General features: G+C 44.8%; 1 protein-coding gene across 15 annotated transcripts in view; it reads left to right on the top strand.

Annotated features, from left to right (window-relative positions):
* ANKS1B (ankyrin repeat and sterile alpha motif domain containing 1B) overlaps positions 1 to 25626 on the top strand; it is a 1051872-nt gene that overhangs the window by 1004424 nt on the left and 21822 nt on the right. For all 15 annotated transcript variants that reach the window (XM_040637361.1, XM_040637360.1, XM_040637359.1 and 12 more), the window contains 3 exons: positions 10559 to 10570; positions 11457 to 11543; positions 19453 to 19590. In XM_040637361.1, the coding sequence (XP_040493295.1) occupies positions 10559 to 10570; positions 11457 to 11543; positions 19453 to 19590 (237 nt within the window). The remainder of the gene's footprint in view (positions 1 to 10558; positions 10571 to 11456; positions 11544 to 19452; positions 19591 to 25626) is intronic.

Raw genomic sequence — 25626 nt, 5'->3', positions numbered from 1 at the left:
AAAGGACAACATGGTTGCTTATTTCCTTTACTGCAACAGATTTACAGACATTTCTAGTTAAAACCTAAAAACATGTATTAGTGGCGTGTGAGGAGTCGTAAGAGACGTCTGTTTAATCTAAGCATACTCCTTTAGTGCTGCCTTTTACGTTACTCAACTTTATGCTGAGTTTTCCAGCTAACTCTGTGCTCAGAGAGAGTCTTCATTTTTGAAAGGACTGCCGAGGGGAAGTATTCGCTCCATGATCCTGAATACGATGCCCCCAAACGTGTTCCCCATTGAACACAGAACCTTCCTTCTGTCACCCCTCATGTCACACTGGACAAGCGCCTCGTTCCTCATGCCCCGTGCCCCTTAGTGGGCAGGAACGGTGTATATTGGATCCCCAGGGCCTGCCATAGCATAGCTACCTTTTAAGGTGGTTTTGACGGTTCAGTAAAATAATGCCTGTAGAAGAGAGTCTCGTTCAGTAGAACCTCGAAATCACATTGACCTCTTCCTGCAGACGTTCGAAAAACAAGTTGATGGGTAGACTTGCTTTGGATTATTTCATTTGTTTTCCCTCAACTAAAATACCAGTGTCCCAGTCATTTCCCTGGTTTTCTATCTTCACAAACATGTAAGAGAGTATTCAAAAACTTAGGCATCCTGCACGTTTATTTCCAGTTTTTAAAGGCCATCGCCGATAGGGAGAGAAAACGATGGGAAACCATAGATACGATGGTAAATGTAATTTTGCAGTTTTGTCTTTTGGGAAGGTAACTTGTTCCTTAATCAATTGGGAGTTAGCTTGCCTCTTTTAAATAATGTGTCCACAGGACTGAACTTTACAAACCAATAAAGGCCTTTCGGTGTTTTCTTTGGTGTAAGTAACTCCCACTTGAAATATTCCAAGACATACAGTAATTGGTGAAGGGCCGGATGAGGTTCTGTTCCTTTTTGCCTCCCCAGACTTACACATACCCCATCCCCCAGCCCTGAATTTTGCCTCAGGGACAATTATCACTAATACACAGTAGTCAGTCACTTCCCTAATTAGATATACCATTATGAAACCTGTGCTACTGTACGAGGCGGGCCATTATATTCAATTTAATACTCTGTGAAATCTGACTTTCTCTAATCCCATAGTTGATGATTAGTATTGTTCACAGGTGTCTATGCTCAAGGAAATTTCTCTTAAAATAAAGGAAAAATATCTGTTTTCAACTACAATCAATGCAAGATAGGAAGTATTTTAAAGTTATTTTTAAGTCAGGAATAAGCAGATCTGGCAAATTACGGTTTGGGAATCTTTATTTCCCAAAAGGCTTAGCCAGTTCAGATACCAGAGTTCAGGTTTCTCGTTGAATCTGTTCGCCTTCACTTGTCTCATTTTTAAACTTTCAGTCTAGAGGCAATTCTAAAGTTGAATTTTCAGATATACAGATTTCCAAATAATTGTGCCTTGGTTGAAGTGTGAAGGCTGTCTTTTTTCTGTGCTTGTAAGGAAACAAATTAATGTTGGAGAACGGATGGGAAAGCTTGAAAAAGGATTTTAGAATTAGATGGAAATGTTAAGAAGCCTCTTTGACCTTAGAAGAGACACCCTCACTACGTCACATCACTGAAAGATATCGTGGGCCTCCTGTGTCTTTAATTCCCACTTGTCTAAAGCCGTGTTTAGTTCCTTCTTCAACTCCCGTCTATGAGGAATTTTCATTCCCAAGAATCCTTTCAGAGACTATTACTTAGGAACCAGGCTGGGGAAAAAAACCTTGTAAACAGCTGTTTTTTTTACAAATCTCCATTTTCCCAAGTTTCAGGGAAAAACCAAATATTTCTTCTTTTGCTCCCTCCTAAGTACTACACGAGCCAGGTCAGGACAGGTCTAAGCCCACAGGTGTGAGCGTGTGTTAAGATGACCATACACACAAAGAAACAGCATTTCTAACTGCCTGCTGCCGAGCTTTGCTCACGCATACGTGTACTTTTGCTTTGTGATTTTGTTTTGCTGGAGGTCCTCCCAAAGGAGGACTCAGCAGTCCCAATCCTTTCATCCCAGTCGTCTTCATACCCAAGTGCTCTTCATTTTTTCTTTGTTTGTTTCTGTTGCTCTTGTTACTGGTTCTTTTCCCGTGTGACACCCTCACTACTCCACGGCACGAGAAGATGTGATGGGCCGCTCTGTCTTTAATTCCCACTCTTAAGCTCTCTTTCTAAATGTATTGAGTCCATTGTCCTCAGTCCAGATGTGTGGCTCTGCTGAACGTTCACTCCTGAAGCCACGTGTCACTGCTGTGGTAGCATGCAGCCCCGAGAGGAGTCCGTTAGGCTCACTGATCTCGATTTTACTTCTCTCTTTTGCTAGTGGGATGCCAGACTTCGGAAAGCAGCTAAGTGAAAGCATCCATCCTCAGAATAAGAGTAACAGCTAGAATCTATTGGTACTCACTACATGCTAGGCACCGAATTACATAATCCTCACAGCTCTCCACAAAGTAGATGCTGTATTAACATACCCATTTTACAGATGAAATAACTAAGACATAGAGGTTAAATACCTTGACACACAGTGGAGCCAAGACAGGAATCCACACATGCCCTTCTGTGCTCCTATTCACTGTAACACAGTGCTTTCTGGAGTAAGAAGCTTAGCGGTGGGTCCCTTCATAAATTCAAGGTGACCCCCCCCCACACACACACACTCTGCAGTTGTATTTATATGTGATGGATTAAACAAATTGGTGTGTTTTTCACATGTTTACAATTAGCTTTTTAACCCAAAGATTATACATTTTTAAAATTTTACATTTTATTATTGAAGAAGCAGTACACATTCATTGTTATCCGGTTTTAAAATAGAGCTAGGGAAAGAAGAAATAAAAGCAGCTGTAATTTTGTTACACAGACATGGTAAACACCTCTCTGTTAACACCTGGTTCATGCGGGAGCCTCCAGGGTGATTTTTCATGCATTCATAGGCACCCTTTTCCTACAAAGAAATAGAAATATTCAGTGCCTACTGTTTTCTGTTTTGTAATCTATTTTTAACATAACAATATATTCTAAAATATGTTTATTCCGATATATATTCATCTTCAGTATTACTCGTAGTGGTTGAACAATATTCCAATCCATAACTGAACCAAACCAGTTCCCCTTATTGGTCATTAGGTCATTTTGAATCTTTTCAAGTTATAACCAGTCCTGTGGGCAACATCCCCATACCCAAATCTTGTGCAGCTGGTCTGATTATTTCGACTAAATGTAGAATGGCTAGGTCAAAAGTATACATATCTTGAAACTCTGGGTAAGTATTGCCAAATTGCCTTCCAAAAAATGTGTTCCAGTTTACACTCCCAGAAGCAGTGCACAAATATGTGTTGATGTTTGCTCGTCACATCTCTCAAGGGCATGTACTTAATATCTTGGATGTGCTCCTAGTTGAGGGAGGACAGGGAGACTTTTATGAGAAACCATACATCTTCAGCGTGACCCCTGGGCTTATCAGCTCTGTCTGATCAACATCTATTCTAGATGTAACTCCGGAATCTATCTTTATGACCTGAACTCTTTATTTTATGAAGAATGTTTTATACTTTCGCAGCCCCTGAGAAACTATGGAAGATTAAATAACTCTTGTTATTTGCTCTGAAGACCAAGAGCTGTAGCTAAGTGCTAACTAAGGATTTTTGGAAATCACTTGTCAAGTGGAGGATAGTGTGTTTTGATAAATTAACTGCTCTCTGAATTAATGTAGGATGCAGTACAACTGAGTTTAACATGCATCGTGGAGAACAGCTCTGACAGTGACTTTCAATCAAAAATCAACTGTATTTTTAGAGCAGAAGTTCTCAAACTGTGGTAGCATTAAGCATCTGGAAATTTGTTATGAATGCAGAATCTTTGGCCCTACCTCACCTACTGTCTTAGTTTGTTCAGGCTGCTGTGATAAAAATACCAGATTACAGGGAGAAATTCATTTCTTGTGGTTCTGAAGGCTGGGAAATCCCAAGGTCAAGGCACTGGTAGATTTAGTGTCAGGTGACAGCCCTCTTCTTGGCTCATTGACAGTCATCTTCACTGTACCCTCTCACAGTAGAAGAGGCCTCTCTTAGAAGCCCACTAACGCCATTCAGAGCTCTCTTCTCACAATCCATGCACCTCCCAAAGGCCCCACCTACTAATACATTGGACATTAGGATTCAACATAAGTTTGGGAGATCCCATTCAGTTCATAGCACTTACTGAATCAGAAACTCTAGGTGTTGGAGCCCAACGATCTGTTATTTAACAAGCCTTCCACAGGATTCAAATGCTCAAAAAAGTTTGAGAACCATTGCCTTGGTCCACTGGGCATCCCTGTTAGGTCTGCTGTGTGGACAGGCTGCCCTGGTAGAATCATTCCGCCATGGCGCCTGGAAACCAGCCGGGGCCAGAGGAGTAGAGATGGAGGGCATCGCCGTGTGCTGTGCTAGATTCGGCCAGGGCGTGTGAGTTACTCTTGCCAGTGCAATAGCCGTGTCTGGTGCCCGAGGAGTCGTTTGAGTGGCCGCCTGCCCACCGTCTGCTCTTGTCACGTGGTCTGAGCGAGGCTCTGTATTCATCCAGCCCTCGTGTCGAGTTCTCATGACCAGAAAAGCCCTTGAGAGGTCATTTAGCCTCATTCCCCAGCCAAATGAGACTTACCCCTAAGTCATTAGTGACAAATGAAAGTCCAAACAATTTTTAAAGACGTCCAGAGGGAAAAACTTCCCAGCTGCCCCTAATAATCCTCCTGCCCTCTCAAGAAGTCATTCCTTCTCCGTGCCTGCAGTTTGAACCGGTTTCCTATTACAAAAATGAGCACCTAGCCCTTCTCTCCTTAAGGCTGACAAATCACAGAGGTCTGTGAAGCTTTCCCATCCCATAGGAATCTCTTGGCATATCTCTAATCACATTTGTGGTCCTCCAAGTTCTTCCAGGGCCTTCATGCCTGCCTCTGGGCACCAGGGCTCTCTGAAAACTTTGCCGAGCTCTTCGTGCGTTGAGAGGCTGGTACTGTGGTTCTTTCTTATAAAGCTGGCTTTGTGCTTGTTACCATACATCAACTCATTTGCTCGTTCACTTAATAATCATGCACTTTAGCAGCTGCTAGATTGAACCCTATGAAATTGCTGATACTCAGCCATTTTTTTGATCCATAAAAATGGCCATGTCTTAGGGTTCAACCTAAGACCATATATACTAGTCATTATGAGGGAGACAAGAAACAAATCAAGAAAGGTGTGGGCCATCCTCCAGGAACCCCCTGAAGAGTGAGGGAAACAAACAACCCCAAGACCAGGGCAGTGAACCTCAAGGGAGAGTAGCAGAGGTTCCCAGGGCAGGCCTGGGGAGCAAGAGACAGCCATCGTGTCAGGCTGGGGGGCCACACAGGGCTTTCCCAGAAAGTAACATTGAAACTGAGCTCCAGAGGGCAAAAGTGCATTTCAAATGGCTGATCTGTGTTCTGCGCCCTACCTCTTATAATCTCTGCAACATTACCAGTTTTTGTGCATTTTTTAAGTCGTTTGAAAGTCACTTAGGGCTACCAAACATAATTGATCCTATTTTAATTTACTTGCTGAAACTGAATACAATAATTAAGCTTTGAAACGAACTAAAGAAAATATTATATGGCAAAATTAATAGTTATGACTCAAAGCACTTGAATATCTAACTAGAAAGCATTCTCAGGGTAGCCATGTGTGGGTTAAAAATATAAGTTGGATGGCAGTAGATGGTCCGGAGAGCTATTTCCCAGTCTGTGTTTAAAATACACTGGAAATGAGCAGAGTATTGTAAGAAGGAAGGGCTGGTGATCACCCCTCCCCCCATGGACTGCCTCATTCCGTTCCCTCTCTGTACTGGTTACGGGGCACAAATAATTCTCATTAGGAGGCTAAACATCACTCCAGCCTCAAACGCAACATTACAGCTCACAACTGAAGTGCTCCCTGTCGCAAACCTCTTTGCTCTCCCTCACACTTAACGAAAATCGTGCTCTGAGACCAGACCATCCCTGCAGTCTCAAAAGGATATTCTCCTGCTGTTGATTCTGCATTAGAAAATGAGAAACTTTTTCTTTTCAGGCCACGCTATAAGGATAAAATAAAAGCATCAATGGCCATTTCTGACTTGATACAAAGATTCCAAAAAGCTCATAATTTATAATTGAAAAAGGAAAAGACAAGAGATGGTATTGCCTTCTTTGGTGAATCCAAATATCCCTCTTTTAAAAAAAAAATGTTTAAAAGTGTTCAATTAGGGGCGCCTGGGTGGCACAGCAGTTGGGCGTCTGCCTTCGGCTCAGGGCGTGATCCCGGCGTTCTGGGATCGAGCCCCACATCAGGCTCTTCTGCTATGAGCCTGCTTCTTCCTCTCCCACTCCCCCTGCTTGTGTTCCCTCTCTCGCTGGCTGTCTCTAAAAGTGTTCAATTACTTTACCTGTTAAGAACAATGTCTCAGGTGTGCACCTCCAGATACAAGGGATATACAATCCCTTTTCTGTATAATGCTTATAGATAATACAAACCCACGTGCTAAATATAAAGCTGGTCTTGTATTTAAGATTCAAAAGTTGCATTTTAGTTTAGGTTTCAGAAATGTAGCATCCCTGTATAACTAAATATTGTTTCTCTTGGAGTAATAAAAGGATGATAATCTTATTTTGAGAACTTGTGAACAAAATACAATCAACTGTCACTATAATGCTTTTTTTAGCAGGAGAGCAAGATGCTATAAAGGTTAAGTTAGTTTGGGGCATTACCTGGGAGTATTCAGCTGCTGAGGTATCTGGAGATCCTCCTTACAAATCAGTCTCTGCTGTAGAGCTGGCACTGAAGGGGAGGGAGTTTGAGGACTGAGGAAGCCTCAGAAATTCCACAAAGAGTGTGGCATAGAAAAAAAAAAAACTAGAAACAAAAGAGAACCATAACATAAGGTTTGCCCCCAGCATTTTACTGAAGAAGAGAATTCCGTTTATACAAAAAAATAAGGCTTGAATGTTTTAACATCTGTACATATACGGGAGCATTAACTATCCAGAATCCCAGCAAAGCTTGCAGGTAGATCACAGAGACCACCGTTGCCCGAGGGCAAGCCCTTTTAACTTGCACAGTGATGTCCAGCCTAAGTGGCTCCGTGAACCAAGAAGAAACCCGTAACTGCAACAACATAAGAGCAAATGGAGACAGTGAGACATGGGCTGCCTGTGATTGGACTGAGGCCCTGCTCACTTTTCGATATCTGTAGAACCCTCATAAAATGGAGTAGGCGCTTATTGGATTTTTTGCCTCCCTGATTATTCTCCCCAAGACTTCGTGTATTTGCTTTCTTTCTCTGTGTTTTCATCTTTCGTTAAAATAACGAATGAAAAGGCCGCTTTGAAAGCTCTGTCAAAGCACACCAAGAGAAAATCCCCTGAAAGAGGTTGGATTTTTAGCTCTTACAGAATCATAAATGCCTTCAAGGAGGGGCATTACATTGAAGGCCAGCCAGGGCCCCGAGTCCTCTTGTCAAGGTGCTCAGTGGGACTCCCGACCGGGAGGGGTGGCCCCCCAGCGCCACCTGCAGCAGGGGCCTCGCAGGACCGCCTCGTTAGGAAAGCAGGGATCCTGGGCACCCACGAAAGAAAAAGAAACGATCGGCTTTTATGTTTTCTTCGTTGTTCAACTTGAATGAGCGAACACTGTAGAATCTTCGTATCTGATCAGAAATCACCACTGAAGCCTTCATTTTGGCCTCAGCGCCTGTGTCCTGGCCCGGCTGTCGTTCCAGCTCTCCACTCCCTCCCCTGACATTCGGTGCACAAATCCCTGGGTTCCTTCCTCTGCTGCCACCATTCTCCTCAAGCTGCTCTTAAAATGAGCAACACATTTTTCTAGTTGCTAAAGCGAGGGATTTCACCCAGGAGACCCAATAAAAACAGTAGCCGCTACGTGTGCCAGCCACTGTGCTGGGCTTCGATTTTTCAGACTTTTTCCCGGTCCTTGTGGCCTCGACGCGGCCCCCACCTTCTACGGAACGTGCCTCGACTTTTGCGCCGCGGTGCTCGGCCGCCTCCCAGCTCAGTTTCAGCTGTAGTGACGCGGACAGGGGCTGCTTCGCCCTCCTCGTGTTCACGCCTTGAGCCACCTCGTCTGCTCCCAGCTCCTCAGGCACCCCCTCGATGCAGATGGGTTTCCCGATCAGATTCCTACTTCTCATTTCCTGCTGGACGTCTCCACCTGAGTATCGAACTGAGCATGCGCGAGAGGGTTTCATGCAAAAGCCTCTTCCCCTGTAGTATCCGCTTATCTCCGCGAAAGGCCTCTTCATCTGTGACCCCCTCTCGCTCACTCATCTTCTGCGGCACATGGGTTAGCAGACCCGCCTGAGTCTTACTCATCGGAGCTGTGGCTCCCTCTTGCATGATGGTGCTGCTTCAGCTCGGGGGCTTAGGGTCTCCCGTTTGAATTTCCATCTCCCCTTCCTGCCTGCCTCCAGCCTCAGCTGTTCCAGTGCATCCAATCACCCACACTCTGCTTAAAAAACTTCCAGTGGATTCTAGCCTGGCAGAGTAAGTCACAGTCTTCCAAACCTACTGTACCAACCTCATCTTCCACCAACTACCCAGACTCACCATATTGTTTCTCATTTTGTGTGTATGTTGATTCTTCTGCTAAAACAGCCTCGTTTGTCTTCTTTTAGCACCTGGAAAATTCCTGTTCATCCTTTAAGAGCCAGTTCAGTCAGCCCTAGCAGGCAAACAGTGCTTGTTGAATGAGTAATGAAGACTTGCCCCACTCTCTCCTGCAAAGTGAGGCTCTCTCTTGCTCGGTACTCTGGAGGCCCTCTGTCCACATCACTGGTGCATTTATCAACCTTTGTGTTGTAGCTTCTCTGTGTGGCGTGTAGCTCATCGTTCCCACCCCTTTTTCCCACTGAGCCCAAGCACCAAGCTCAGAGTCTTCTCAACACAGCACTTGGGAACGCTGCTTTCCGCAGACTGTAGTTTGCACACAATTTGAGGTCTGTTTGACATGGCCTGAAGCAGACGCAGAGTTTTCCCAACACAGTGCACTGCCTAATATAACCACTCAATTGCTGAAGGGATAACAAATGGTTTTGCTTTTTCCTTTTTTGGGTTTTTCTTAGTACTAAATGGAATGTTGATATTTTAATCTTATGTTAGCTATATATTGTTTCATGGTATGGCTAGATCTGTCTGATAGAATATATTCATGGCAAGAAACGAATGAGGTAATTTGTTGAAATCCATTGTTACTCTTCGCAAAGAATCCTTCACACATACATTCAGGGCACCAAGCCACTGCCCATGCCAGCTATGGCCCGCACTCCATACAGATCTCAGCCCACGATTTTGCCTTAAAATCCATGCACTGAGTGTTATTTCTTCTGGCTTTACCTTTGATTTATCTTGCGTACTTTTTAAAAAAAGATTTATTTATTTGAGAGTGAGTGAGAGAAGGAGCAGGGGGAGGGGCAGAGGGAGAAGCAGACTCCCCACTGAGCAGGGAGCCCAAAGCAGGGATCCCAGGACTCCAGGATCCTTACCAGAGCTGAAGGCAGACGCTCAGCTGCTTGACTGACTGAGCCACCCAGGTGCCCCTATCTTGCAGTTTTAAGAGTTGGTTGAATCTTGCAGTTTTAAGAGTTGGTTGAATAAAGCATTAAAAAGATAAAAGTATTTAAATTTCTTTGGCAGAGTGCCTGGGTGGCTCAGTCGGTTAAGCGTCTGTCTTCAGCTCGGGTCATGATCCTAGGGTCCTGGGATTGAGTCCCACATCTGGCTCCCTGCTCAGTAGGGAGTCTGCTTCTCCCTCTGCCCCTCCCCCCATGCTTGCTTTCTCTCTCTCCCAAAAATAAATAAAATCTTTCTTAAAAAATCCCTTGGCAATCACAAAAGAAAACTAGCAAGTTTGGATAATTTTAAAACTAGTTAAAAAACACTTCAGGAGAGCTCCCCTTTTTCTATACTGTATGAAACATTTAATAAATACTAAATAGTAACACTCTTACTGATCCATCTTCTCTGCCTGTGAAACAAGTGTAGTAGCTATCCCAAAAATGGGTCAGAACAATCAGGAAAATGTGAAACACCTTTTCCATGCCTAAAGTGAAAGATGTAACATAATTATTATTTTTAAGTTCAGTGAGTTTCATTCACACTATCCAACTTAAAGCCTTAAGTCTGGTCACATTTCAGAATTTAAAAATGGAAAATTGGGTAATATTTTCTCCCAATTCGCTTACTATCCATAAGACAGGTGGTTGTGGAACACCTGCAGTGAAAGGTTCTGGTGTGTCAGTCATGAGGCTGTGCGGCGCGGGGAACAGTGATGAGGGGACAGGAAGGGCGAGACGGGGTCTGAAAAGCCCGCAGCTGTTCCTACAAGAGCGTTTCACTGTGTCCACGTTTACCTGTAAAGCCTGTTCTCCGTGTACTTTCTCAGGACTTTGTGCTGTTTGCGAATTATTGAAATGGTTTCCTCACCTTTTTATGTATTTTCTCTCTTTTCTTCCCACCTGTCTTCTCTGGAAAATCCATCAGGCTAACTGTCAGGTAGGTTCTTCTCAATGTTTAATGTGATTATTAGGAGGAACCATAGTGGGAAATGAAGTACACAGACTATCGGTGACCCGTGATGAATGATCAAACTAAACAGAAAAGGCACATCCTAAATTGTGGAGAAACTTTTCACAGATGCATGAAACTCGAGAAGCTGCAGACACTCTGCACTGAAGCCGGTGTGCACATCTCTCATCAGAACGTAGCCTAAGGAAATTTGGCGGCTCTAAACGAGGAAGTAGATTATCTGGACTGTCTGGTTTTCCTGTGGCTCAAAATACAGACTGTTCTGGGGGGCTTCATCGTTGTAGGGTGGTATTCTGTCCTGCGTCGTCACTAGCAATGGTGCTGTAAATACACCCGCTCTTATGGATTTGGTCAGATTCAAGAAAAATTCCCAATGATGTGTTTCAATCCCTATTTTAACTACATGATTCAGACCTACGTCGTGCCTGGAAGAAAGAGTGACTGGGGAAAAGGGGGAGCGGTGGCATATGTTTGGTTCATGCTGAACTCACCCTTGGAGTTAACTCTGACATGGTTTAACTCCAGTCAAAGAATCGTTGCTTGAAATCACGGTAGGAGACAGAGCTGTTCATTTCTCCCTTTGGTGTCAGGGAAAAGGACTATTCCTTCACCCACGGCAAGCGGCAGAACAAGCTCTTTTTAGATTCTCAAGTGCAAGACAGACACTTTAGAAGCCCCAACCCTAGCTGAGCCCAAGAGAAGAGAGACATACATTTAAATTAGTGTGTTTGGTGTGTGTGTGTGTGTGTTGTTTTTAAGTTGGGCTCATTTTTATCTTTCAAGAGGAGAAATTATGTGCTTCAGTTGCCATGCAACACAAACTGCTCTAACAGCTTTCTAATTTTAATTTCAGAAGTCTACAGAGCAAATGAAGAAGGTCCCCACTATTATTCTTTCGGTCTCTTATAAAGGAGTCAAATTTATTGATGCAACAAATAAGGTGAGTAGCGCACCTCTCTTTGGTTTAGACGCCAGATACACTCCTGAGCATATGATCTAAAATCCTTTGCTCCCATCATGCCCAGCATTTCCCATATTATTCACGTCCTGCCCCCCACCTTTCTGCTCCCTGAACACAACTGTAGATGCACACACACACACGCCCACACACGCACGTGCCCACTCTCTCTCGCTCACTCATACGTATACACAGAAAGGCACATTTCATCTGGGGGATTTCATCTAGGGTTCCTGTACATATTTTGCTTTTTCTGTGGCTCCTTCTCTAATAGACTGTGGCCACTTAGAACCTGGCATTTCCCTTTGGATCTAGACAACATCATAACAGAAAAAAAAGGCATGTATAGAACGAAAATGCAGCAGTGTCCTCGTCCCTCCGCCAGAGGAGAATGCTACTAGCCAGAGGACTAGGACATTTGTCTTCGCATTTCTCTAGAGATACATATGCCCTTTCTTTGGATACGTGAAGTGAACGCCTGACGCAAGGAACACATTCTCAGACTTTTACATTGTATAATTGTGTCTATTCTCAGCTGTTGAGATGGAAGAGAGGATTTAAACTGTATGGTTTTCTTAAGAGGCACAATCAGACAAGAAGCTCAAGCCGTGCTGTGCCTCTGCTGCGATTTGTGCTCACAGTGGAGACAGTTCGGGAGCTCTGAGGTCAAGTGTGTGAACAATTGGGTTGCATTTTATTTAAGTGTTCTAGAGTTCCTTTCTTGGCAAAGATGACAGGGCGCCAGGGCTAGACTAGAACGCTTGGGTGTGACCGCTGTCCCCCTCCATAAACAGCCAAACCTGACCGGTTCCTCCTCACAGAACCCCCAGATGTCCACGTGTTTTATTCCTATATCCGCCCCACTGATAAACTGTAGAAAGAGGGGAAATGAGGCAATCCCCATTGGTGAATAGCATTTATTTTCTGGACCCCCTACCCGGTTTCCCTACATGTACTCACTCCATTTTGGAGAAAGGGAATCAAAGTCACGAAACAGGTGAACTAAACAATAGTAACTTAGGGCCAGGGCAGCTGGCTTTAGACACCAGAGGGGAGTTCCACGGGCAGTGACTCCTGGGTGACTATAATAACCCTGAGCATCTGAATCAACCAATTCAGAGGTTTCCTGATTTGTCTAGTAGAACAAAGAAGATTGCTGTATCAGCAACACGCAAGCCCAGGCTCCCCGGATCTCCTTAGGAGAACCACCTCCCAGTTTTAGAAATGGTTCTGAAACCCGAGCAGAAAGCTTGTTGTAACCCAGCGCGATCATGCAGGCTGATGATCTCCAAAGCACGGAGTCAGACGCCTTCTGAGAAATGATAGTTTCAAGCCGGCAATATGGGGTCGACAGTTACTGTTGTGGGATTACAGCTGTGGAGATTCTCCTCAGAAGAATCCCAATTGATTTGCTTTTTTATTAGTTGGAAGCCACTTTTGGTTACTGGTGCACAAACTTTCTTTATCCTTAAATTATTGTCAGTTGGTTTTTAAAGTTTCAGAACTTTATGGATCGCTCCTTGACAACACCATTGCTGTCACAGTTTCTAAGGTTCAAGAAAGGCCTTGGCATTTGGGTGTTTTCCCTGAACTGAAGCAACTCTCTCTCCATTTGCATCTGAAAACCATGAACAGCAAGATATTTCTAGTGTAAGAGTCTGACACTCCCTTAGACGAACAACCCCAGCCGTCTTGGGTTCTGACAGTTTCTCAACAAGTGGTATTCGCCCTGAAAGTTCCCAGTCTTAAGGCTGTCATTCCGTGAAGCTCGTGGTGTGACTGGATGCGTCTGTATTATTAACATCCGCTCGAATCCACTCTCCACGAGCGGGGGGTGGGGGGGGGAGCTCTGCCAGTCCTGCTGCATTTGGCTTGCGGACACACCAGGGGCTCTAGACCCTGACCCTCCCATACCTTGAGACGCTTCCGCTTCAGTCGCCAGTAAGTAGACGAGTTATCCAGAAATGCCTGTTCACCCACGACTGTTCTGTGGAAGTGTGAGCACTGAGAAAGACACAAAAGATAAGCCCGTGTGAATGAAAACACTAAAGGAGGACAGCAGATCTTTCGGGTTCTTGCAGTGTGGTCCTCCGCGTATTTGCAGAATCTAGAGCAAAGGCAAAGTGCATATGTGGGTGGCAGGCAAACCAGCCTCCCTCTGACAACATGTGCCTGGCGGCTTTTTCAGGAATCTGGGGACATTGACTTCCACACTGACAACCGTACAGTGTCCCCATCCCAGTGTCCTGCTGTGCGGCCAATCTAGCCTGATCGAACAGTGGGTAGGGAGAGAGTGGGTGACTCAGGGCCACAGTCTGGCCGTTGGTGTGTGGGAAGCAAGGCAGGGAGATTGGATTAGAACAGCAGAAGGAAGAAAGAGTGTCAGGCCGCCCTGGTGGGATTTGACAGCAAAAGCCTGAGAAGCACCGGCACCAGCCGGAGCCGAGGGACTGGTTCCGAAAGGGCTCGAGGATGTATTGTTGGAGGCCCTTCTCGGGCCGTGTTGGGAAGGGAGCTGTGCTCAGACAGCTAGAGCCCAGCCGCGTCCGCGCACCTTCATAGGCCGCCCGGCTCTGCGGCCCGGCTCAGGCCTCTGCTGAGTGACGGCCCTGCAGCCCTACAGGCAGCTGCTCAGGGGGACCGGCTGAACCTTCCCCTGACCTCCCCACCCCCTAACCTAACACGTCTGCTGTCCCTCCACGGCCACCGTCTACCCGTTAGTTTGCAGTGTGCTGTTCTACATTTCTGTGACCCTCGTTAGACCGGGAAAGATGAGCCCTCCGGCAAAGCACTTCTTTCCTTTTACTCTAAGTGCGTGACTTCGGCCGCTCTGTGGGGAAGGGCTAGGTGCCTAGACAGAAACTTGTAAACATATTGCCTAGAAACTTAGGAAACAAATCCAACCACTAATCCTGATATAAGAAGGAAGAGCAGAAAATAGTCTTGAATTGAAAATGGAACTTGGAATAGACCTAGTCCTCAGCTGCTTCAGGTAAAGCCCATCAACTCTCCGCAGACCCACAGCCCGGAGAGAACTCCAGCGAGGCATTCGGCGCAGAGCTCTCTGACAGCTTGGCTACGGACCCGTCTCCAGACCGACGGGGTCTTGCAAGAGCTCACGCAGTCCCCACATCCAGCACTTGGCTGAGAGCGGGTTGCGTTTTGCCTTCCCGCCCTGACCCCCTCCTCAGCCTTCTCATCCAGCTAAATTAGGAACAGTGCAGTGCTGGGATTTGGTTTTTGTTTGTTTGCTTTTTGAATGCCAGCTTCAAACAGGGCTTATGCTGTTTTTTAAGCACAAAATAATTCAGAACATTTGCTTAAACGAGTGCTTCTATTTTTTTTTTCCTGTAGCACATACTTCCCCTTCTGAAAAGCTCAGAGTCAGATGAAGAGCCCACTAAGCATGTGTGCTCTTCTCATTTGCGTCAGCCTTTCTGCGGGTCACCCCTAGGCAGCCCTGGGCTGAGGTGCTGCCTCTGTTTCGGACACTTTCTCCCAAGGGGCACTGTGTTCTCCTAGAGAAGGTCTGGCCTGAGGAGGAGACTCAGAAGGGTCCTGCCTGGCAGAGCCAGGGGCGAGGGCAACGGGGAGAGGCTGGCTCCTAGGCCCCACCGCCACGTATCACACACCCTTCTGAGAACCTGTCTGTTCACTGGCTGGACCAAACCCTTCTGTGCTGCACCCACCAGCCAGGCACCCTTTTAGCTGTTTTTCAACATGATGAAGGCAACAGACAAGAAAAACAGTCTGTCCCTGTTGCAGAGGGACAGACTTTCCATCCCAAAGAAGGGGCAGCATGAGCCCCTCCTCACTCTTTGTTTTGAGGCTTCTAAAAGCCTTTTTGAGCCTTTTAGAACATGCTTAGATACGGAGGCCGAGCAACAGAAGAGGAGTCCATTTTAAATGGAGATGCATCACCTGAACCTTCTGTTGACTCCACTGTTCAGTGATGGAGAAGCCACCACCTGCTGCGTGGCCAGAGGTGGAAAGAACGGTCCCTCCTTGACATCTTCCCCGAGGAGGAAACCAACCATCCAGTCTCTGGCTGTAGTGTCCTTGGTCTCGGACGCACCTTCCGCACGGAGAGCTGGCCTCACTCTTGTGTAGACAGTGCAGAGTGATGGCAGCGTTTCAACAATGAGGTCTCCGGGCTTCACCACATTCCAGCCCCACAGATAGCTCAGGAAGCTCTGTTCAAGAATACCTCCCAACCTAGGCTGTCCATGTGAATTCACTTACCAGCACATTTTCAAAGGGCCAGTTAGGGTGATGAAACATCAGTTATTAACTGAAGGTAGAGTACGTTTGTTAGCCCGCCCTCCCTCTAGACCACGGCAACAGAGGAATAATTTTTCAGTAGTGGGAGAGGAGGCTGATTTGGAAACACGGAGCAACACAGAGGAGGGCAGTCCTTGGTGGGCAGCTAAAGGACAGCCCTGGGCTCCTGGGGAATAGAGAAGTAGGTTACAGAAAATTGGGGGAAAGGCAAGAAAGACAGGAAGAATGTCTTAGTCCATTTGGGCTGCTATTACACATTACCAGACTGGGTGGCTTAAATAACAAGCAATATTTCTCACAGTTCTGGAGGCTGGGAAGTCCAAGATCAAGTCACCAGCAGATTCAGTGTCTGCTGAGAGCCCTTTCCCTAGCTCATAGATGGCATCTTCCTGTTGTGTCCTCACATGGCAGAGAGAGCTAGCTAGGTCTCCCTTCTCTTGTAAGGGCACTAATTCCATCAGGAGGGCCTCACCCTCAGGAGCAAATCACCTCCCAAAAGCACTGCCTCCAAATACTATCACATCAGGGCTTAGGATTTCAGGATTCCTAAGATTACAAGATATGAATTTGGGGAGGACATAGACATGAGTCCATAATAGAGATTTCCAAAGATACACTTTACCAACTTTATAGTTTTGCCCAGGGCCATGATGCTATCACACGCCATTGAAGATCGTTGAGAAGTGACATCTTGTGAATTGGCAAGATTCAGGGACTTCAGCGTAATAAAAATCACCGGGCATTTTTTCACTGTAATACTTTCCCAAGAAGTTGATCTTCCAATCTATCGTATGCTAGTAAAAGATCTCAGGAACACAAAATGCCAGTTGAGTTAAAAAACAAAACAAAACAAAACTGGAGCCAATGCTCTATTTCTGGTGACAGTGGATCTTGGGTAGGTGACACCAGATCCACACTCCCTGAGGTAATGGCAGCCCCCAATTAAGATGACGGCAGAGGCTCTCAGCACTTGCTAACATCCCTGTAAGACTGTAGATTCTTAAATTCATTTTAAGACCCACTAGTTCCTTATTTAGTTTTCTACTTGAAGAAATGCTATCTGAATGCCAGAAGAAGATCATGACCTTCTATTTTGAAACTGTATCTTGCAATAGAATGTTATTTGTTTATGGGATTCCAGTTTCAAATTGAGTTATTTTTGACAGCGCTGCACGTAGCATCAACATACAGGCCACAGTGAAGAACGTCTTAATTTAATTTTCTTTTATGTGTTAATTCTGTAATTGCTTCCCAACCACACAGCTCAGTAGAGCGAGGGACATGAAGTGCTTGCTGGGGGTGCTGGTAGGGAAGGACATTTTGTAAGCGTTTTTAGGCATTGATGGGTATACGTGGAACATTTTATGGCCAACAGGTTATTTAAGACTGTGCAATTAAAAAGCAATTAGCATAACTAACGTATTGAAGGTTTTAGATCTCTGACAACTACAAAAAAATCCATAAAGGGGGGTACTATAAGATAAAAAAGGATTGCACAATTATGTGATTTTTTTTTTTTTTAAACATCTGTGTATCCAAAGAAATTTCTAGCAGGGTTTGCAGCCAACACGATGCTCCTTGGTTATTTTGTGCTTCAGAATATTGGTACTTAAACCTTTCTTCACTTACCTCCCACCAGTTACTCTTAGAGGCACGTTGGGATGAGGGGGCTGGCAAGGAGATGGCATGAAGAAATGCTAGAGGGAAGAAAATGAAATTGTTAAACCAGGGAGAGGGCGGTGGAGATGAGAGGCCCTGCAGTGTATGAAAGAGCCTGAGATCCATCATCAGACAGCCTAACATTTTAGTCCTACCTCTGCCACCTGCCCTGCATAAGGCCCTTAGAGTACCGTTTTCCCCACCTGTAAGATGAGAATGACAGCCGCAGCACCCACTCATAGTTTTACACGGTCGGCGTAGTTCGTGAGGTGGTGTCGTCCACGGGGCCCGGCATCCGGCCGGACATCCAGGACCTGAATGATGCAGTGCGGTTGTTCGGCTCATACCACCTCTCCACCCCCGCCTCTACGGACTCTTCAAGAGAGAGCACCTCGCACTGTCGGTGGGGATGCAAACCGGTGCAGCCACTGTGGGAAACAGTATGGAGGTTCCTCAGAAAATTAAAAACAGAACTACCATTTGATCCACTAATTCCACTACTATTTAGCCAAAGAAAAGCACTAATTCAAAGGGCTCTATGCACCCCTGTGTTTACAGTAGCATTATTTACAGTAGCCAAGGTATGGAAGCAGCCTAAGCCTCTATCAGTAGGTGAATGGATAAGGAAGGGGCGTGGGGGGGCATTCATCTACAATGGAATGTTACACAGCCATAAAAAGGCTGAGATCTTGTCATTTGCAGCAACGCAGAGGGACCTAGAGGGTATTATGCTAAGTGAAGTAAGATCAAAAAAGACAAATACCGTAGGATTTCACTCATGTGGAACTTAAAAAATTAATAAATAAACAAAAAGCAGAATCAGACTTATAAATACAGAGAACAAGCTGAGGGTTGTCAGAAGGAGGTAAGAGGATGGGCAAACTGGATGCAGGGGAGTGGAAGATACAGGCTTCCAGTTATGGAATGAGTAGGTCATGGGAGTAAAAGGCACAGCACAGGGAATGTAGTCAGTGATACCACAATAGCATTCCATGGTGACAGATGGCAGCTACGCTTGTGGTGAGCCTAGCGTAACATATAGAGAAGTTGAATCACTGTATTGCACACCTGAAACTAATGTCACATGAAGTGTCAACTATCCTTTAAAAAAATGTTTTAAAGAGAGAGCACCTTGATGCTTCAACCTGCCCACGTCCTTCTCTATCTGCCTGCTTCAGGGCAATAGGGGCAGAGCACAGGACAGTAAGCAGCAAGATGGGGAAGGGTTTAAAGTAGGTAGAAGGAGGAAGGGAAGAATGAAGGGGGGTAAACAGAAGGGGGAATGAACCATGAGAGACTGTGGACTCTGGGAAACAAACTGAGGGCTTCAGAGGGGAGAGGGGTGGGGGATTGGGCTAGGCTGGTGATGGGTATTAAGGAGGGCACATATTGCATGGTGCACTGGGTGTTATACACAACTAATGAATCACGGAACATTGCATCAAAAACTGGGAATGTACTGTATGGTAACTAATATAACAAAATAAAAATTATTAAAAAAATAAATAAAATAAAATAAAAATAAAGAGCTCTTTGGGACAGAGTTTCTCCCAGCATGCAGAATGTGGCAGGTGATCCTTTCCAGACATTATTAGCAGAAGGCAGCCCTGCCTACTGGTAGGTGTATATGGGGAATGAAAACCATAAAATGCTTAGTAACTTCTATTTTTTTAAAGCGTGTCTGCCACCCAGAGTGCTTCTGCTCACAGCACCTGGTGAGAACCACTGCTGCAGGATATGACCACATTCGGTTGTTTTTAATTAAATGAAAACATTCCTTCCAGACCTGGTATACATTTGCCCACAGATAGTGTGTTGGATCACTTTGAATGTTGCTGGTCTAGAACATTCTAGAAAGGGGAAAGCCAACTGATTCCAAGTCATTTGCCTTGGTTCTAAAATATGCTGGTTTGCAAAGGAAAACAATAGTCATTTATTTCATTTATTCCAGAACATAATTGCTGAGCATGAAATTCGTAATATCTCCTGTGCTGCGCAGGACCCGGAAGACCTCTCAACATTTGCTTATATCACAAAAGATTTGAAGTCCAATCACCACTACTGTCACGTGTTTACTGCCTTTGATGTGGTGAGTACTGTCTTTGGACGAATTAAATATTGACCCAAATGTACCTGCAGTTTGTTGAAAGCTCAACTTGCAGTAAAGAAACTTGGCTTTTTATCAAGTGTTAAGGTATGCCTAACGTAAGGTATTTTGCAGACTCGGTTTTTCTGAGCTTTTTCTATCTTGTCACTCATCCATTAAATTTAGAACTCCGCTTCTACTTGGTATCCAAACTTCTATTGCTCCACTACTAACTTCACTTTTCAGATTTGACACATAAATTTCTTTCTTTGGTACCAAAGTATAGTAATGCCTCTTGGTTTTTCTGGTGGCCACTTCTAAAATAGTAGGGTATAGTCGTCTAGGATTTTGGGAAGGAAAATGATTTCAGTGCCCCATATGTTATTTGCGGCCTCCTATATTGAAAAGTAGTCAAACGAATTAGACACCTACGAATAATAATTGGGAACACCAAGGCTTGATCTGTTTGCTTATTCAGAAGTTAGTCTTGTAACGACATACTTACAGTATTACAACACTCACAGTCCTGTTTGTCATTAGTCTAAATATTAGCCCTTTATTACAAACTTGAGAAATGAAAGCAATTCTAGAGAACAAGTGTTCCTTGAAGGTAGGTAGATAGATACCCTCGATGTGGTACAAATTCTTGAGGCTCTCTCTAATACAGTATATTGGGCATTCTGTATTTGAAACTGATAGGGCAAGTATGGCTGCAACCATGAAATAATTTGTAATCAGAAGAATTCTAAAATGTCCCTTTAATTTGGCAGTACTGCTCTGTCCAGTGTGTTTGACATATACATATTTAAAGAATTGCACAGTAAGTGCAGTATTACGTATTCTTGGAAAGCCAGCTCACAGTTCAGTGTCCTGGGTGAAACTTCTTGGAGCAGGCTTTGTCAGCTCTGGCGAACGCCCAAGCACCAAAGACCCATAATCCAAAATACACACCGTTCTAAGGCACATCAGCTCACGCCCAGAGCATTTGTGTCATGCTGCAGGGGCTCATCTCTTTCAGTTTTTGGAGAATGAAAACAGGAAAGAATGTTCATGTGTCTTTAAAAAAAAAAATCCCTTCTATTTTGGGAGGTATGTGAAAAATAATATAAAAGTGGTATGTGGTAAGAGTAAGAACTACAAAGCAAAGCCCTTGAAGGCTGCTCTGAATATCTGGCTGTGTCTGTTTGCATGAGATCGATGGTGTTGATTCAAGTCATTTCCGCATTAGGTTTCTGGTGCCTTAAACACAACTCACCGTTCTTGTGAAATGCCGTTGTTTCTGTAAACAGCAAAATTCCATTCTCTCCACGCATATTTTGGTTTGCGTGAAACACCTTTCACTGTGGCACCTGGATTAGTGTCAGAGAAAGAACAGGCAGATCAGAGTTCACAGCCCAGCTCTGCTTCCTGCGCCCTGGTCGTAGACAAGTTGCAGGACTTTTCTGAGTCTTGAGTTCCTTTGTCTATAAACCAGGTGCAGGGATGTGTACCTCACGGGTTTTCATCAGGATCGAAATGAAGGAACATATGGAGACTGCGTCATAAATAACAGGTGTTCGATGTTAGCTCCTTTCCCACCTCTTCCCTCTCCTTGCCTACCGACATCACAATCGACAGCCCGGTCCCCTTTCTGCTAAAAGACATAAAATAGATCTGCCACAAGCATGTTTATGATCCAGAGTTTTCCCACTGCTCTTGTAAAAGGACTGAAAAAAAAATAGAAGCAATAAATAAATAAATAAAATAGAAACAAGAGAAAGAAAATAATTGACTCTGCAGGCCTTAGAACGGTCTATTGCCTCCATGCAATGTTCGCACGGCATGTCAGCCTTAATATCGTGATGGCCTTCAGGATGAATCCCAGACTTTCCTTGACTACTGCGGCATCTCTTTCTAAATTGGTTTTTAAAGTAATATATAATTGGCCTTTGTGATCACACCCCAAACATTGTCCTATATTCAAACTAAAAATGATTCCTATGAGCCATCGGCCCCCTTGAGTTTTTGGCAGTGTATGTGTGGTGTCAGAATACCGAGGCGAAATGGAGGGGAAAATAGTCAACTGTTTAGTTTTAGGATTGACATGATGTCCCCGATACATTTGGAAGCATGTAGAGAATTGCCTCATCTTTTATCTTTTCACCCAGGTGTTCGATTTACGGTAGACCTTCACAGGCTTAGGATTCTGGTATCAGCTCCAAGGGATTTTCATCATATACCACAAATCCACCATTTTAATCCTCTCTAGGTGAACACAGTTTGTCTAACTTCCAAAATAGTTACAAAGACCACCAGCCTTGACCTGGGCCTTTGAGCAATTTTGAGATGCAACAAGCTTGGCTTGCACTAAAAAAAAAAAAAGGCCTTTTTGAGCATGGATTCTGTATCTTTATATAGCACAGTTCAATATTCAGTCCAGTCTGGAAGCCTTAAAATTTTTTTGATATGAGTCACTCTCCTAGGCTTGCCCAAATGGCAAAAAAAAAAAAAGAAGAAGAAATAAGAATGCCTTAAGTATACATTTTATCTTTTAGCTGATATGTATGCATACATATACATTTTTTTATTGCAAAGTTATTGCTGCTTTGACCCTGTAAAGCTTTTACAGGTCAAAAAATGTTTTTATGATTATCTGCTGTCAGTGAGAAAAGTCGGTGATGTCTAGAACGCTTCCAGTTTATGGAGAGTTAGATTTGAAATTCAGAGTATTTTTCCCACAGAAGTCCTGTGGTCTGGGAAGGGAGGCCCAAGTCCCCCCACAGATCTACCATGTGAGTTGAACATAGTTCACTTACTAAGGGACGTTACCAAGGCTTTAATATGCTCAGATGCTGGGAGGGGGTGGAGTGCGCCATGTCTCCCGAGTTCATCTGGCTGTTGAGCTTTTTTCGGAGAGCACCTTGCAGGGGTGGCATTCTACAGAACATACTTTAGCAAATGTTATACTTTAGGATCTCTAAGCCTGTTTCCATTACTTAGAATCTATCCTAAATTCAGCTTGTGATAGTTTCAGTTTTAGATGACAGGTAGGTGAAAATAAAAAGACTGGAGCAAACGCAGAATTAGGGGGCAGGTTCCCATGAGAAAAGCTGGTATGTACCTACCGGCAAGCACCTGACCTCCTTGCATTCTAGACTCTCACTGTCATGACAGTGAGAAAACCTCTCATCCACTGCAGAACAGGCGTCTTCCCAAATCCCACCTTCCAGGCAGTGAAAACTTAGGGGAAGAGGCAGCCGTAGGACTGGGTAGAAAAGGATGTGTCATGATCTCAGATGGCCGAAGGGGAATACCATGCAGCTAGAATTGCCAAGGCGGGGGGTACAGGGAGGGGGATGAGTGTTTCATTGGCCACCAGATCCCAAAGCTGCAGTGATCATCCTTAGAAGGACACTATGAGTAAGAAACAGATATAACCAAGGTAACTTGGAACCTGTCATATTCTGTATACTGTTCACTCAATCTAGATTTCTAAGTAATAGAATGAGGTAGGTAGGTCAGAAAGATTTTAATGCATGCTCTGTGGGACTACCAGATTTACTGCAAAAATCAAGAAAGGACCTTACTGAGTAGTTATAAAATATGAAAGTTTTTTTTTAAATAGCATTAAAAGCCATGACTGTTGCTAGACCCTTGCGAATTCTCATTTCTCTTTAAAGAATATGTTTGCAGTCTGATATTTTTAACTGTGCTCCTTTTTCTCTTACGTGCGACTCCCGAGTTCTGTAATCTTCGGTGTGCAGCACGCGGTGTGGCTCAGGCTGGCTCAGGAATATGCAGGGAATGTCGAAGTCATGACGCCGGTGGGTGGTGGATGTGGGAGACGAAGCTCCCGCTTTCCTGTGCTTTCTTGGCTGAATGTGGGCCACGAGAGGAACTAAGCTGGAGAAGCAGAAATGACGGCACGCAGGCAGACATGTTTGGTGGACTGTGTGATAGCAGCTGATAGTACTCTGCCGTCAGCACGGACCAGCAAGCCAAAGCACAGAGGGAAAAGGACGGTAGAGTCAGCCGCACCGTCCTGACCAACGGGACCTGCGCCAGCGTCTGACTTTGCCTCTGCTAGGAGGTTCTGGCTTGGCTTTCTCATCTGTTTAACGACAGTAAAATTCCCGAGCCCCCCTCTCTTTCCCACTTGCAGTGAGATGCGGTTGGCAGATGACTGTGTATGCGTGTTCGGTACCCCACATCATGATTTATGTGTATATTGTGCAGTGACCACTAGAACAGCTCTAGCTCCTGTCCGGCAACCTCGCAGTTAGTTTTTTCCCTTGTGATGAGAACTTTCAGATCTACTCTCTTAGCAACTTTCAAATACACAGGATGGTGTTGAGAACTGTAGCACCGCGCTACCCATGACACCCCCAGAACTCGTAACCGCGAGTTTGTACCTTTTGACGCCCTTCACCCGTAGTACCCGTTTGCAAACGGTAGAATGTGGGGTAGCTCCAAGTCCCCGACGAGACGTATTTATGACTGACGTCGCAGAGGTTGTCCGACAAAGTGGGAGCTTGGTGCAAGAAAACGGTTGCTGTTGTTGTTGACGCCAGCTGGCCTCTGACGGCTAAATTAATACTGTACGTGCAGCTCGGTGGTAGCTTTCGTTCTTTCTCATTTTCTCCACCGAGAGTCACCCTCCACCTCTTTGACCACGAGACTGTGAAAGTACATGGCAATAGAAGAAAATGTGAAAGTGCATAGAGCCCTTCGGATGGAACTGTAACACCTCCCCTGGCTTGTCTGCCGTGTGTAATAGCGACCGACAGCAAAACCCAGGCCGTCCCCTGGCCGGCGAAACTCCTCAGCAAGTCAGTGTCAGGAAGAATCCTGCTCCCAAGAGCAGCGAGGGGCTCTAGTTGAATTTAAAAATGGCGCATTGGCAGCCCAGTGGTTCTTTTTTTTTTTTTTTAATGATTTTTTATTATATTATGTTAGTCACCATACAGTACATCCCTGGTTTCCGATGTAAGGCTCGATGATTCATTAGTTGCGTATAACACCCAGCGCACCATGCAATACGTGCCCTCCTTACTACCCATCACCGGTCTATCCCATTCCCCCACCCCCTCCCCTCTGTAGCCCTCAGTTTGTTTCTCATAGTCCATAGTCTCTCATGCTTCATTCCCCCTTCTGATTACCCCCCTTTCTTTATCCCTTTCTTCTCCTACCGATCTTCCTAGTTTTATGTTCCATAGATGAGAGAAAAGCCCAGTGGTTCTTATACACCACCACCTGTTCCCTCACCGAGAAAAGGAATAAATTAACACTGTCAGGGTGCATTTGTCTTTATCTTTCAACTCCATTGGCATAAATCATTGAGAATTAACCAAGTCACAAAGTCAAAGGTGGGTGGATATTCAAGGAATAATACTCTTTTTTTTTTCTCTCTCATCCCTATTTTTTGTGGGTGAGGGAGGGATGGGTGTTATTAGTGCCTTAAATCAATCCCATTTTTTGTGAAGTTAGAGCAAAAGACCTTCTGGCATTTTTTTTTTTTTCACAGATTGGCCGCCTTTGTACATGTGTTCATATAATATAGCCTCCTCCTGAATGACTAAGTCGCATGTCGCGTTTAGAGGTGTGGCCTTTAGAATCAGGTCAGCACCTCTTAGCTTTACAGTTTGGCCAAGAACGAATCCTCAGTTTCCTCATCTGCAAAGCAGAGGTGAACGACAGTGCTCCGCACTTACAGCTATGCTAAGAATTAAATGAGCTACTACGTGTCCATTTCCAGCCCAGGGCGTTCAGTCATTCTCAGCTGCTGGGGACAGGAGAGGGAGTAGTAGCAGTTGCCGTGGTGTTTGTGTTCTTCTTGTCATCAGAACCTGTATGAGGATTTATGTCCCAGGTTTTCATATACAGCGTGTGTTTGCTGCAGCAGTATTCCACACTTTGAGGGAAAAAAAATCGAAGTCCATTTAAATACATTTATTGAGTGCCTGCTATGAGTTAGGCACAGGTCCCTGCTCTCCAGGAGCTCGTAGTTCAGTAGAAGAAGTAGGGACATAACAAATAGTTGCAGTAAAATCCCACCCATGC

Source organism: Ursus maritimus, unplaced genomic scaffold (genome assembly GCF_017311325.1).
Source record: "Ursus maritimus isolate PB19 unplaced genomic scaffold, ASM1731132v1 scaffold_21, whole genome shotgun sequence".
Lineage (NCBI taxonomy): Eukaryota > Metazoa > Chordata > Mammalia > Carnivora > Ursidae > Ursus > Ursus maritimus.
The sequence above is the reverse complement of the archived record's forward strand: the minus strand, read 5'-3'. Positions and strand labels throughout refer to the sequence as shown.